Here is a 16569-nt window from a genome sequence, read left to right on the forward strand (position 1 = left end):
AACAAACGAATGAACTGTCACATCGTTAGCTTCAACACACAAAAAAGCTACATTGTAATGCTGAAATCCTCAAGGAGGGGACATTTAAACTAGCTGGAGGAAACGAAATCATGAAAACATTGCACTCTACAAGAGCTGACACAGAATTACACTGACAGCTCCACGTGAAAGCGTTACTGATGGCACAATGACATTCACACATCTTTAATCCATCTACTAGGAGTGTTCTGAGTGTGCGTGTGTGTTTGCGTCTGTGTGTGTGTGTGTATAGAGGTGTCAGTCAGCGTGAGTGTAGACGCTCGTTATGAAGTCTTACCCGAGTCTTCATAGGTGTTGACAGAGCGCAAAGGAGAAAGATGAACAAAAAAGAGAGAGATTGGGAGAGAGAGAGAGGGACAGACAGAAATAAGGGGGCAGAGAGTGACAGACAGAAGGAGAGAGAGAGAGAGAGAGAGAGTCGTGGAGACGAATAAGCACCCAGGAGTGAGCGGGTGTGTTGGAGTCGGTGGAGGAGAGCGGAGTGTGTGGGGACTAACAGAAACACCACGTCTGGTTGGGGCTCAGATGTAAGCCTGCCTTCTGTCAACACGGTGCCCCGCTCTGCATTATTTAGGGCAGGCAGAGGGTGCACTTCACTTCCCCGTGAGTGACACTACCGCCACCCTTCCTCCACCTCCTCTCTGCGATCTCTCCATTCTGAGTAGAGGTCCAAAAGTGGAGTCTAATCGGATGTCGGACACCGAGACAAGTGACGATAGCGTCTTGTTAGGTCAAGTTGATTTGATTGTGCAACAGATACAGTGTCTACAAACAGCCCCTATCCCTCACTCCCTGGGCACTGCTAATACAGTGGCCCCGTCTACAAACAGCCCCTATCCCTCACTCCCTGGGCACTGCTAATACAGTGGCCCCTATCCCTCACTCCCTGGGCACTGCTAATACAGTAGCCCCGTCTACAAACAGCCCCTATCCCTCACTCCCTGGGCACTGCTAATACAGTGGCCCCTATCCCTCACTCCCTGGGCACTGCTAATACAGTGGCCCCGTCTACAAACAGCCCCTATCCCTCACTCCCTGGGCACTGCTAATACAGTGGCCCCGTCTACAAACAGCCCCTATCCCTCACTCCCTGGGCACTGCTAATACAGTGGCCCCTATCCCTCACTCCCTGGGCACTGCTAATACAGTGGCCCCGTCTACAAACAGCCCCTATCCCTCACTCCCTGGGCACTGCTAATACAGTGGCCCCTATCCCTCACTCCCTGGGCACTGCTAATACAGTGGCCCCGTCTACAAACAGCCCCTATCCCTCACTCCCTGGGCACTGCTAATACAGTGGCCCCTATCCCTCACTCCCTGGGCACTGCTAATACAGTGGCCCCGTCTACAAACAGCCCCTATCCCTCACTCCCTGGGCACTGCTAATACAGTGGCCCCGTCTACAAACAGCCCCTATCCCTCACTCCCTGGGCACTGCTAATACAGTGGCCCCTATCCCTCACTCCCTGGGCACTGCTAATACAGTGGCCCCATCTACAAACAGCCCCTATCCCTCACTCCCTGGGCACTGCTAATACAGTGGCCCCGTCTACAAACAGCCCCTATCCCTCACTCCCTGGGCACTGCTAATACAGTGGCCCCGTCTACAAACAGCCCCTATCCCTCACTCCCTGGGCACTGCTAATACAGTGGCCCCGTCTACAAACAGCCCCTATCCCTCACTCCCTGGGCACTGCTAATACAGTGGCCCCGTCTACAAACAGCCCCTATCCCTCACTCCCTGGGCACTGCTAATACAGTGGCCCCGTCTACAAACAGCCCCTATCCCTCACTCCCTGGACACTGCTAATACAGTGGCCCCGTCTACAAACAGCCCCTATCCCTCACTCCCTGGGCACTGCTAATACAGTGGCCCCGTCTACAAACAGCCCCTATCCCTCACTCCCTGGACACTGCTAATACAGTGGCCCCGTCTACAAACAGCCCCTATCCCTCACTCCCTGGGCACTGCTAATACAGTGGCCCCGTCTACAAACAGCCCCTATCCCTCACTCCCTGGACACTGCTAATACAGTGGCCCCGTCTACAAACAGCCCCTATCCCTCACTCCCTGGGCACTGCTAATACAGTGGCCCCGTCTACAAACAGCCCCTATCCCTCACTCCCTGGGCACTGCTAATACAGTGGCCCCTATCCCTCACTCCCTGGGCACTGCTAATACAGTGGCCCCGTCTACAAACAGCCCCTATCCCTCACTCCCTGGGCACTGCTAATACAGTGGCCCCTATCCCTCACTCCCTGGACACTGCTAATACAGTGGCCCCGTCTACAAACAGCCCCTATCCCTCACTCCCTGGGCACTGCTAATACAGTGGCCCCGTCTACAAACAGCCCCTATCCCTCACTCCCTGGACACTGCTAATACAGTGGCCCCGTCTACAAACAGCCCCTATCCCGCACTCCCTGGGCACTGCTAATACAGTGGCCCCGTCTACAAACAGCCCCTATCCCTCACTCCCTGGGCACTGCTAATACAGTGGCCCCGTCTACAAACAGCCCCTATCCCTCACTCCCTGGACACTGCTAATACAGTGCATTCAGAAAGCATTCAGACCACTTGACTTTTTCGTTATTGCCTTCTTCTAAAATGGATTAAATAAGTTTTCCCTCAATCAATCTACACACAATACCCCATAATGACAAAGTCAAAACAGGTTTTTGAAATTTTTGCTAAACTATTAAAAGTTAAAAACAGAAATAACTTATTCACATAAGTATTCAAACCCTTTGCTATGAGATTTCGATTGAGCTCAGGTGCATCCTGTTTCCATTATTCATCCTTGAGATGCTTCTACAACTTGATTGGAGTCCACCTGTGGTAAATTCAATTGATTGGACATGATTTGGAAAGGCACACACCTGTCTATTTAAGGTCACACAGTTGACAATGCATGTCAGAGCAAAAACAAAGCCATGAGGTCGAAGGAATTGTCCGTAGAGCTCCGAGACAGGATTGTGTTGAGGCACAGATCTGGGGAAGGGTACCACAACATTTCTGCAATATTGAAGGTCCCCAAAAACACTGTGGCCTCCATCATTCTTAATTGGAAGAAGTTTGGAACCCCCAAGACTCTTCCTAGAGCTGGCCGCCCTTACAAAGAGAAGGGCCTTGTTCAGGGAGGTGACCAAGAACCTGATGGTCACTCTGACAGTGCTCCAGAGTTCCTCTGTGGAGATGGGAGAACCTTCCAGAAGGACAACTATCTGTGCAGCTCTCCACCAATCAGGCCTTTATGGTAGAGTGGCCAAACGAAAGCCACTCCTCAGTAAAAGGCACATGAGAGCCCGATTGAAGCTTGCCAAAAGGTACCTAAAGACTCTCAGACCATGAGAAACAAGATTCTCTGGTCTGATGAAACCAAGATTGAACTCTTTGGCCTGAATGCCAACTCTGAAGGAAACCTGCCACCATCTCTACGGTGAAGTATGGTGGTGGCAGCATCATGCTCTGGATATGTTTTTCAGCAGCAGGGACTGGGAGACTAGTCAGGATCGAGGGAAAGATGAACGGCACAAAGTACAGAGAGATCCTTGATGGAAACCTGCTCCAGAGCGCTGAGGACCTCAGACTGGGTCGAAGGTTCACCTTCCAACAGGACAACAATACTAAGCACACAGCCAAGACAACGCAGGAGTGGCTTCGGGACAAGTCTCTGAACATCCTTGAGTGGCCTAGCCAGAGCCCGGACTTGAACGCAATCGAACATCTCTGGAGAGACCTGAAAATAGCTGTGCAGCGACGCTCCCCATCCAACCTGACAGAGCTTGAGAGGATCTGCAGAGAAGAATGGGAGAAACTCCCCAAATACAGCTGTGCCAAGTTGTAGCGTCATACCCAAGAAAACTCGAGGCTGTAATCGCTGCCAAAGGTGATTCAACAAAGTACTGAGTAAAGGGTCTGAATACTTATGTAAAATGTGATATTACGTTTTTTTATGTTCAATACATTTGCAAAAATGTCTAAAAACCTCAATTGAATCTGTTTTAGAATAAGGCTGTAACGTAACAAAATGTGGAAAAAGTCAAGGGGTCTGAATACTTCCCGAATGCACTGTACCGACCCAGTTCTGTCAGACCTAGGGGCTAGGAGCCTACCTTGGGCATCTTGTTTGCGGCGGGTGAGTCCAGGCCCTGGTCCATGCTGATGGGGAGCTCTGGCTCTCTGTACTGGGCCTTGAGCTTGCCGTAGCGCTGGCTGCAGTGGCGCAGGCTCTTCTTCTGCCATAGCTGCTGCTTGGTCTCACAGTCCTCACCCACCCCGAACCAACCTGCTGCCTGGGCTGTAGCTTGGGCTGTACCCCTGGCAGGAGGGGGAGGGAGAGACAGGGTATTGGAAGAGCGGGAAGGGGGAAGAGGAGAGAATAATAAGAGAGAATACAACTTGATTATGTCCAACATTCCAAACAGTCATAAAAGGAAATCCCCCGTTATATGCCCCCCCCCCCCCCAATTCTCAAAATCCATTGGATGAGAAAGCCAGAGGTCCCTCCCCTCTGACCTCCTTCTCCAATGGGGTTTGAGAAGGAGGAGAGGATGCGAAGAGTATGCAAGTGTGATTCTCCCACTGTCTTTTCTCTCGCTCTCCCTTCCATTTCTCTCTCTGCCGCCATCTTTTAATCTACAGCCTCTTTCCACCCCCCCATCCCCTTCTCATACAGTACCTCCCCTTTCTTTTTGCCCTCTTCCCTCTTCCTCCTTTCTCACCCACTGCCCCTGAAATCCTCCTATACACCCTTTCAGCTTTTTCTTCTGCCCTCCGTTAGTTTCTTCCTCCCTTTATTTCTTCCCACTTCTCTCTCTCTCCACCCCCACTTACTTGCGTATGCTCTGAGACAGGGAGTTCTGTCTGTGGAAGGCTGCCCTCCTGTCCCCAACATTGTGACCTCCTCCACCACCACCATCAGTACCACTGTCAGACAGAGGACTGGCCTGCTGCAGGCTCTCGCTCTTCTTCAGGGACGAACGCAGGGGCTGGACAGAGGGACAGGGGAAAGAGCAGAGGGTCAGTATACAGGTAGGCCTACTGAGCATAATCCTACCTCAGAGAGCCAGTATACCGCAGGCCATGAAAGTAAAGGGCACTTGAAATGGACTGGCTGAATATAAATGGGATTTACGCCATCACAGGTAAACTACTGGGCTAAATCGTCCCTTGTGGTGTGTGAATAATTTGAAGATCGTGTAAATCGTCCATTGTCGTCAATGGAACATTTGGACAGAAATGCGTGTTAAGTGCATGATTGTTTTGTTATGATTCAGTCAACAGCGTTCCATTGCCTGTAGTGATTACAACTACCTGGTTTAGCTCAGATCAATCACCTTATTCCAGAACAGAAGTGTAAGAATGGCAAAGTACGGAGTTTTCTTTTTCTGAGACTGCAGCAAAATGCACAAATATACATTTTTTTTTACAAAACATAGAAGTGATACTAGGAAAACACCAGATCATACTAAAGCGTAATATTTTTCCATTGTAATGTTATTTCATTTTGTATGGCATGTTCTTTCAAAGCCCATTCGTGTCTTTAACGGCGACTTGGCTAACGACTTGTGGAGTCACTGTGGAGTTAACGGAGTATTGTGAGAGCCATGTGAGCTGCCTGTGTGTCAGCCAGCAGGGGGCGTGCTTAGCTAGCCAGCCTGCCACCAGAGGCTCTTTGTTGGGGAAACACACCCACACGCATGCACACACACACACACGCATGCACACAAATTAATGAGCACACACACTTGTGTTCTCACACGTGCACTCTCCCTCACACACACACCCACCCACACACTCACCTACCCACCCACCCACTGTCCCCCACACACACACCCTCCCTCATCCCTTTCCGACACATCCGCTCTGCAGGCAGACGCCTAACAATGATGACTTGTGAAAGGTAATGGTGCAGGGAGTGCTTTATGCGTGATTGGAGCACATCATTTCAGGTAAAATAACCACTGAATCTGAAGGAGTCCCCCGGGGCCAGTCCAGACAGAGACAGAGATGTGAGTTAACCAGGAACATGGATACATGTACCCAACATCTAGCTAATGTAACTACATTAGACCAGAACAGCTTTCAAATGGCCATTTATGGGTCTTATAGGGGAAACTAAAAATCTGGATTTTGGGGGTAATTTTGTCCAGGTCAGAAAAAACCCTGGCCCTATTTATAAAGGCCGACATGTAAAGACAGGAATGTTAACAGGGCATATCTCGGCTTTGCTATAGAGTAGCTAGTCGTGAGTGACCGTGCAACACTAGCATGAGTGGACTGGGGTGGGGTGGGGGGGTGGGGGAGGTTTGGGAGGCTGGTTGGGATATGGCTGGCCCAGTGCCCATAGACACATTACTGTGTATGAAGGCAAGGGCGATAGCATTCTCCTCTTTAGTAAAAAGGTTTTCAGTTGGGGGCTGAAACTCCCCGACTATACTACCAACTGTAAAAGTTAGCTTGCCAATTCTTCCCTCTCCTATTGAAATGACCTTCATCAGAGCATCAACTGACATTTTCCAAGTACAGACCATGTTTCCATAAAGAGGGGTCAACATGGAAAGAGCAGGTGAAAGGGGTACCTGCTTGACCGTTTCAGCTCCCTCTTCAACCCGCTCTTCTTCCTCTGGGGCAGGGATGGCTATGACCAGACTGGGTGGCTTCTTGCTCTTCAACCGGCTGTCTGATTGGCTGCCGTTAGGAGGAGGCTCCCCCCCTTCCTGTGACGCCATCCTGTCTGAGTTCTGAGGGCAAACGAGAGTAAAATTGATTAATGGCGTGTTTGAGATGGAATCTTCTTCAAAGACAAAAACGTGCATTTCTTCTTTCTTTCTTCCGTCTTAAAGAGATGTGAAACCAGCCGTGACCCTTTCTTTCCATTCCTCACAACCCTCATATCACCTCTACTTCTCAGTAGCCTACAACTTCCACTTTCACTCTCAACTTGCGCAAATGTGGTTCCATTTACAAAGACTGACCTACTCAGACACGTCCTACTTTGAACTTTGAACCATTCAGGAACTAACTGAAGTAGCTACTTTAACACAAACATATTAGCCAAATGACAAATGACTAGAGGAACTCCTATCTGCAAAAAGGAAGGACACATTGCCCTGCTGAAAAGAACCTTCCACACGTGTATAGGGAAAGGAAACCACTGGATTTGAATACCACCCTTTTCGCTGAAGCTTCGTTTTCCATGTAAATGCCCATCAGCTAAACCATTAAAAACAACACAAAAGTAGCCCGCCACAGCACACACGAATGCAGCGCAATCACACTCCAGCGGTCCCAACACCAGAAAACCCAATGCCTGGACATCTCCATCTAACTTTCCTCAGAACTCTACAGAAATAGGCTAAACAATATATACTGTATGTGCGCATTGGGCATGCTACTGTGTCTATATGAAGACTGGGTCAGTGGGTCGAGCTGGAAAGAAACCCTATATGATAACTCTTGTCACAACAGAGGCATAACCCTAGTCTCATTCCCCAGGGTAGCGTTCATTAGACACCAAACAAAAGGAAACGGACTGAAACAGGGAGGGACTACCAGGTTTTGGCCAATAAGAAACGCTCATTCTTGTTTTCTGTTGCAAAGCGTTTTCCTTTGCACGCCCTAATGAACAAGACCCAGCAATGTGAGGGAATAGGAGCCTGGCGCGCTAGCCTAGCCCCACTCTTGGGTAACAGTCGCTGACCGGCACTACGTAAACAATATCCATATCACTGGGGCCCAGTAGGTCCTGAGAGAGAAGCCCGCCTTTTCCGCCACATACATAACAATATCTATTGAAGGAAAACACTGCCTGTCCAAGCAAATATGCCTTAGAAAAACAGCAGGTGTTTTGTCCATGTTAGTTTGATGAGATCCTGGACGAGACCGCATAAATCAGTTACATTAGCAACCCTGTGTGTTAGCAACCCTTCTATGCAATTTAGTAATGTCACCCAAACACTTGTCTGTCTATCAGTACCATCATTCTTATTTGACATGCAATTAGTTAAAGGGTTCTTGTGGGCCGCTACACTGAATGAGTTAACAATAGGTTTTCTGCAGGGGCTGTGACCTCGTCTGTAGGACGCCAGCCAGTCATTAGATAGAAGCATCGTGGTAGGAGCTTGAATGAATGCATGGTTGAGACTGAGGTGACTGAGACAATGGCTTGTTACTTGGCAGTGCTAGTGGGGATGTAGGCTGCAACATGTCATTCCTAGAAAGTTGCACCTGTCGGGACACATTTTTAGAGAAAGAGCAAGAGAAAGAAAGAAAGAGATATCACTAGCCTTATAATTCTATCTATATATATGTAACAGTTTAACTTTACGTCCATCCCCTCGCCCACGACCCGGGCGCGAACCAGGCACCTTCTGCACACATCAACAACAGTCACCCACGAAGCATCGTTACCCATCGCTCCACAAAAGCCGCGGCCCTTGCAGAGCAAGGGGAACCACTACTTCAAGTCTCAGAGCAAGTGACGTCACCGACTGAAAGGCTGCTAGCGCGCACCACCGCTACCTAGCTAGCCATTTCACATTGGTTACATATACTCCCCTATGTAATTCTTTGGTCAGTGAAGCTGAAACCTTAATGTGACTCCATACTGCAGCATTTTGGATTCAAGATCAAACATGTATGCATCTAGTTCTGTTATTAGTATTTGGACAAATTCACTTAGTGTCTTTCGGATGATTTTGTTTCCAAAAGAAATGAATGGTAAATCACGTATTGTGTAATTCTGGACTCACTTCTACTGTAAATAAGAAAACAATATTTTTCTGAACACTTCTACATTTATGTGGATGCTACCACGATTACGAATAATGATGAGTGTAACTTTCTCAGAGGCATGAATATCATAACCCCACCCCCCCAAAATGCTAACTTCCCCTGTTACTGGTAATGGTGAAAGGTTAGTATGTCTTGGGGGTATGATCTTTGTGCCTGTAACTTTCTCACTCATCATTATTCATGATTATATTACACTGTTTGGACTTAGACAGCCTGCCCAAGCATTTCATGGGCAGGCTGTATAGACCTTCCAGCAAAGCCCTGTATAGACCTTCCAGCAAAGCAAACATCTTACATTTAGTGCAATGATTAATGGACTGACTGCCAAGCCATGTGCACAGGAAGACCATCATGAAGTGTTACATACAGTAACACCATGCAACAACTATCTCTGAAAGCCACCCTGAGTCCCTCATCTCTAAATGAGATGTTACTAAAGGACAACAATGGAAATAAGTCGTCAACTATTGTGTTTACCCTCGAAGATTCTTAAATCAAGTGTATCATTTTGTAGGTGTACCTTTAAATGATCAAATAAACTAAACTTAACTAAAAATACATTCAATATCAGTACATAGGCCTACCTTTCTTATCTGCTCAAAGCCACAACCATAATCATGCCTTCCTGTCCCCAGCTCCAAGTCTCCATTAGATATCGTTATCGGCCTCTGGACCCACTCAGAGCTCAATTAGTCCTCACTCTTCAGGCTTTTTGAATTGTGTCATTGTATATTTCCATAGGCAAGTCAAGGCAAGATTGCAATATTCCTATAGCCGTATTCTCCCTGGCCATACGTGTCCATTATAGATCTAGTCAATGTCTTGAAACCTTGGAGTCGCTATACATCACTAGAAAAAAGGGCCTTGGTGTCAGCGTCGGGAACGGCAGCAGGAGGGAAATCTGACACCAGTCGAGTCAATGGCAATCAAGTCTGTGGCTATGGGAGCAGAATAGTACAGAGACTCGTTGGGGGATGGAAGAACTCATATGTTCCTATGGGACCGGGTCAGGCCCACACCCTTTCACATAATGAAATATCCAAGGCTTTCACTAATGGAGGGGTTTTAACAGTGTGGTGCCGTGCTTTAGTGGCAGACAGTCACTAACCGCACAGTCTGTCAATGTGGAGAATGCTTTTATAGTTTCCATCGGGAGACAGTCAAGGAGTGAGTCAGGGTGGTGTTGTTTTGGTAGAGTGGAGAAAGAGAGATCAGTCTCATTGTAGACATTGTCTCATTGGGAGTCTCATTCTAAATGCATGGGCCTACGGAAATAATATTCTGCTGGTCTGTAATCTGCATACTTGATTGCCTATATTTATGTATATATCTTTGTGATATTAATCCTATATCTTCATCCATATCTTAACAATTATGAGTCAATCAATATCAATACCATCCATAACAGATAATGTAGTGTGGAGATGACAGATTACCAGAACCAGAATAGCCAAAACTCAAAGGGCTTCCCAGATTGCTCACTGAGATTACCCTGTTGATGACAATGAGGGTTTTGACACATCTATTAGGCCCATACCTATGTGACTGGTAGCATGAATAACAGTCAACACCTATTCTAAACCAATAGGATAACAATAGCCTGGTTGTCTTGCCAACAGATCTTGGATAGGATAACAATAGGTCAATGATCGACCTGTGATGTGGGTTGGGTTTTCTATAAATTGTGTCATCATAGTTTTTCCCCCTCCACAGCCAAAATACATTTAGGGAGATTACCGAGCAACATAGAAGTGATTTTCAGGCAATACTGGAACACTGCGCATCATCATCTTCAGTCCCCCGGGGAAACAACAGCTCCAGGATAATGATTTCCTCACAGGGGGGAACTTTTGTGTTGTTGCACATTCAGATGTTGACTGAACATTTACCCAAATCGTTAGAGAGCAAGTGAAAAACATTATAGTAGCTACTAGATGGTAGCATAAGGGTATGTTTTCTTGATCAATATGGAACATTTGTAATAAATGATTAACTGAGTCCAGAGGGAGTCTCAATCTCACAGTAGTCTGGGAACAGCAGATGTGACAACACAGCCCAAGGCTTCCACAGTAACTCCCAGCACACGAAGCACAGTACTGTAGATTGTTAGTTCTCAGTCTCTCACTCTCTCTCTCTGCCACTCAAATATCCTAAGTGAGTGAGAACTCAAACACAGTGTCACAGTAGTCTTGTAAGAGACAGCTCATGATGACATACATTGAGTGTACAAAACATTAAGAATACCTTCCTAATATTGAGTTGCACCCCCCGCCCCTTTTGTCCTCAGAACAGCCTCAATTCGTCTGGGCATGGACTCTACAAGGATGCCGGCACATGCCGACTCCAATGCTTCCCACAGTTGGGCGGTGGACCATTCTTGATACACACGGAAACTGTTGTGGGTGAAAAACCCAGCAGCGTTGCTGTTCTTGGCACAAAACGGTGCGCCTGGCACCTACTACCATACCCCGTTAAAATCTGTTGTCTTGCCCATTCACCCTCTGAATGACACACATACACAATCCATGTCTCAATTGTCTCAAGGCTTTAAAATAATTGTATGACCGGTCTCCTCCCCTTCATCTACACTGATTGAAGTGCATTTAACAAGTGACATCAATAATGGTTCATAGCTTTCAACTGGTCAGTCTGTGTCATGGAAAGAGCAGGTGTTCTTAATGTTTTGTCCACTCAGTGTACACTAATTCCAAGTCCCAGCCCAGTCACACATCCCAGTAATGAGTCACACATGTGTAGTGACATACCCAGGGTGACAATCATAGTGCTCCTATCACATGACTCGTGTATCACGAGCTCCCACACTCCCAGTCTCTCTCTCCACCCCCTCTCTCTGTGTACTTCAAGAAATCTAAACGAATCTGTCCAGTTCTTTACATTGGGGCCAGTGTTGAGAGTGGAGCTCTTGAAGATGTCATGACATGCGAGCAGGGTCATTTTTATTAGGACACACACACACCGGGATACGTTTTGCAACTGAAAACGAAAACTTCTTATGGGACAAGCACCAGTTAGTCCCTCCCTATTTCAGTCTGGTTTCTTTTGATTGGTGCCTAATGTACATGACCCTGGCCTTAAGTCAATAGCAGATGAAGCGTCAATGCTTCATTTGCATACTTGGTGTTTGGTGCCACCGTGTGTTCCTGTACAAGTGTGTGTGAGTGTGTATCCTGCGAAGGTGCGTGTCTGTCACCAAGCCCCTATAGCCCACAGAGTGCTGCTGTTGCATGTTAACGTGACGCCAAGCACAGCTGCCACCTCACACCATAGCCCTGGACACAGGCAGACAGGAATGTGCTCGTTGAGAAATTGCTAGGTTTGGTTGCCACCGGTGATAGCTAGTTACAGTTAGAAGTGGTAATGGCCTAGAGCCAAGTTCCCAAACATAGACAAAGGCAAGGGCAGTCGGTCTCATCTTTCACTTTCTGTCATAGGCTTCAATGATGAACAGGTCAGCCCAAGTACAGTACAGCCTGGGTGAGTTTAGCTACAGTACCAGTCAAAAGGTTGGACACACCTACTCATTCAAGGGTTTTTCTTTATTTGTACTATTTTCTACATTGTTGAAAAATAGTGAAGACATCAACACTATGAAATAACACATATGGAATCATGTAGTAAGCAAAAAAGTGTTAAACAAATCAAAGTAGCCACCCTTTGACTTGATGACAGCTTTGCACACTCTTGGCATTCTCTCAACCAGCTTCATGAGGTAGTCACCTGGAATACGTTTCAATTAACAGGTGTGCCTTGTTAAAAGTTAATTTCTTTCCTTAACCTGTTTAGGCAAGGGGTGCCGCTAGCGGCACTCCTCCCACATTCCATTGAAAAGGCAGAGCGGCAAATTCAAAAAAAAAAATGATTTGAAATATTTAACTTTCACACATTAACAAGTCCAATACAGCTAATGAAAGATACAGATCGTGTGAATCCAGCCAACATGTCCGATTTTTAAAATGTTTTACAGGGAAGACACAATATGTAAATCTATTAGGTAAACACCTTAGCAAAAGACACCATTTTTTCTTTGTCCACCAACACCAGTAGCTATCACCAATTCGGCTAAACTAAGATATTGATAGCCACTAACCAAGAAAAAACCTCATCAGATGACAGTCTGATAACATATTTATGGTATAGGATAGGTTTTGTTAGAAAAATGTGCATATTTCAGGTAGATATCATAGTTTACAATTGCACCCACCGTCACAAATCGACTAGAATAAATACATAGAGCAACGTGTATTACCTAATTACTAATCATAAAACATTTCGTAAAAATACACAGCATACACTAATCGAAAGACACAGATCCTGTGAATACAGACAATATTTCAGATTTTCTAAGTGTCTTACAGCGAAAACACAATAAATCGTTATATTAGCATACCACATGTGCAAACATTACCAGAGCATTGATTCTAGCCAAAGAGAGCGATAACGTCAACATCGCCAAAATATATTAATTTTTTCACTAACCTTCTCAGAATTCTTCAGATGACACTCCTGTAACATCATATTACAACATACATATAGAGTTTGTTCGAAAATGTGCATATTTAGCCACCAAAATCATGGTTAGACAATGACAAAAGTTGCCCAGCTGGTCAGAAAATGTCGTGCGACATATTAGACAGTGATCTAGTCGTATACATAAATACTCATAAACGTGACTAAAAAATATAGGGTGGACAGCGATTGATAGACAATTTAATTCTTAATACAATCGCTGATTTACATTTTTTAAATTATCCTTACTTTTCAATACAGTTTGCGCCAAGCGAAGCTACGTCTAACAAAATGGCGGCATTAGCGATTAACATTTTTCGACAGAAACACGATTTATCATAATAAATTGTTCTTACTTTGAGCTGTTCTTCCATCAGAATCTTGGGCAAAGAATCCTTTCTTGGGTCTAATCGTCTTTTGGTCGAAAGCTGTCCTCTTGCCATGTGGAAATGCCCACTGCGTTCGGCATGAACTGGAAACGTGCCCAGAGATTCAAAGGGTCTCAGAAATAAATGTCCCAAAATCGCACTAAACGGATATAAATTGCTATAAAACGGTTCAAATTAACTACCTTATGATGTCTTTAACACCTATTACAAGTAAAAACATGACCGGAGAAATATTACAGGCTACACTAATGCTTGGAAAAAGAGCAGGTCGGTGTCCACCGCGCGTCCGGCGCAGCTGGAAAAGAGTTCCTACCTACACGTTTTTTTGTTTTATAGTGGCTGTGATTGCGCAATCGACACCATTCAAAGCGTCATCACGTAAAGACATCCAGGGGAAGACGTAAGCAGTGTCTGTATCCTCATAGCATTCACGGGGACCTTTAAACTGACTCCAGATCAGGGGCCAAGATGTGTGAAATCTGACTCCATGTCAGGGAAATTGCTGTAGAATGAGTTCTGTTCCACTCAGAGACAAAATTTCAACGGCTATAGAAACTAGAGACTGTTTTCTATCCAATAATAATAATAATATGCATATTGTACGAGCAAGAATTGAGTAGGAAGCCGTTTAAAAATTACACGATTTCCAGAAAAAGTGACAACAGCACCCCCTATCCCAATGAAGTTAATGCGTTTGAGCCAATCAGTTGTGTTGTGACAAGGTACGGGTGGTATACAGAAGATAGCCCTATTTGGTAAAAGACCAAGTCCATATTATGGCAAGATCAGCTCAAATAAGCAAAGAGAAACGACAGTCCATCATTACTTTAAGACATGAAGGTCAGTCAATGCTGAAAATTTCAAGAACTTTGAAAGTTTCTTCAAGTGCAGTCGGAAAAACCATCAAGCGCTATGATGAAACTGGCTCTCATGAGGACCGCCACAGGAAAGTAAATGCTTCACAGAGTTCAAGTAACAGACACATATCAACATCAACTGAGACTGCGTGAATCAGGCCTTCATGTTCGAATTGCTGCAAAGAAACCACTACTAAAGGACACCAATAAGAAGAGATTTGCTTGGGCCAAGAAACATGTGCAATTGATATTAGACCGGTGGAAATCTGTCCTTTGGTCTGATGAGTCCAAATTTGAGATTTTTGGTTCCAACCGCCGTGTCTTTGTGAGACGCAGAGTAGGTGAAAGGATGATCTCAGCATGTGTGGTTCCCACCGTGAAGCATGGAGGAGGTGGTGTGATGGTGCTTTGCTGGTGACACTGTCAGTGATTTATTTAGAATTCAAGGCACACTTAACTAGCATGGCTACCAGAGTAGAGGTCGACCGATTAAATCGGAATGGCGATTAATTAGGGCCGATTTCAAGTTTTCATAACAATCGGTGATCGGCATTTTTGGACGCCGATCATGGCCAATTACATTGCACTCCACGAGGAGACTGCGTGGCAGGCTGACTACCTGTTATGCGAGTGCAGCAAGGAGCCAAGGTAAGGTGCTAGCTAGCATTAAACTTATCTTATAAAAAACAATCAATCTTAACATAATCACTAGTTAACTACACATGGTTGATGATAATACTAGTTTCTCTAGCTTGTCCTGCGTTGCATATAATCGATGCGGTGCCTGTTAATTTATCATGAAATCATAGCCTACTTCGCCAAACGGGTGATTTAACAGGCGCAATCGCGAAAAAAGCGCCTTTCTTAAAATCAATACACAAGTATATATTTTTAAACCTGCATATTTAGTTAATATTGCCTGCTAACATTCATTTATTTTAACTAGGGAAATTGTGTCACTTCTCTTGCGTTCTGTGCAACAGAGTCAGGGTATATGCAGCAGTTTGGGCCACCTGGCTCGTTGCGAACTAATTTGCCAGAATTTTACATCATTATAACATAACATTGAAGGTTGTGCAATGTAACAGGAATATTTAGACTTATGGATGCCACCCGTTAGATAAAATACAGAACGGTTCCGTATTTCACTGAAAGAATAAACGTTTTATTTTCGAAATGATAGTTTCCCGCTTTGACCATATTAATGACCTAAGGCTCGTATTTCTGTGTTATTATGTTATAATTAAGTCTATGATTTGATATTTGATAGAGCAGTCTGACTGAGCGGTGGTAGGCAGCAGCAGGCTCGTAAGCATTCATTCAAACAGCACTTTCGTGCGTTTGCCAGCAGCTCTTCACAATGCTTCAAGCACAGCTCTGTTTATGACTTCAAGCCTATCAACTCCCGAGATTAGGCTGGTGTAACCGATGTGAAATGGCTAGCTAGTTAGCGGGGTGCGCGCTAATAGCGTTTCAAACGTCACTCGCTCTGAGACTTGGAGTAGTTGTTCCCCTTGCTCTGCAAGGGCCGCGGCTTTTGTGGAGTGATGGGTAACGATGCTTCGAGGGTGGCTGTTTTCGATGTGTTCCTGGTTCGAGCCCAGGTAGGGGCGAGGAGAGGGACGGAAGCTATACTGTTACACTGGCAATACTATAGTGCCTATAAGAACATCCAATAGTCAAAGGTATATGAAATACAAATGGTATAGAGAGAAATAGTCCTATAATTCCTATAATAACCTCAACCTAAAACTTCTTACCTGGGAATATTGAAGATTCATGTTAAAAGGAACCACCAGCTTTCATATGTTCTGAGCAAGGAACTTAAACGTTAGCTTTTGTACATGGCACATATTGCACTTTTACTTTCTTCTCCAACACTTTGTTTTTGCATTATTTAAACCAAATTGAACATGTTTCATTATTTATTTGAGGCTAAATTGATTTTATTGATGTA

The 16569-nt window shown here is 45.4% G+C and overlaps 1 protein-coding gene across 1 annotated transcript in view; it reads right to left on the reverse strand.

Moving 5' to 3' along the window:
* The window catches only part of LOC120032975 (inactive rhomboid protein 2-like), a 42333-nt gene that overhangs the window by 16648 nt on the left and 9116 nt on the right, over positions 1 to 16569 (reverse strand). The window contains exons 3-5 of the mRNA XM_038979251.1: positions 6625 to 6786; positions 4877 to 5031; positions 4156 to 4360 (exon numbers count right to left, since the gene is read on the reverse strand). Coding sequence (XP_038835179.1) covers positions 4156 to 4360; positions 4877 to 5031; positions 6625 to 6774 — 510 coding nt within the window. The 5' untranslated portion in view covers positions 6775 to 6786. The remainder of the gene's footprint in view (positions 1 to 4155; positions 4361 to 4876; positions 5032 to 6624; positions 6787 to 16569) is intronic.

Source organism: Salvelinus namaycush, chromosome 39, assembly GCF_016432855.1.
Source record: "Salvelinus namaycush isolate Seneca chromosome 39, SaNama_1.0, whole genome shotgun sequence".
In the NCBI taxonomy this organism is placed as follows: Eukaryota; Metazoa; Chordata; class Actinopteri; order Salmoniformes; family Salmonidae; genus Salvelinus; species Salvelinus namaycush.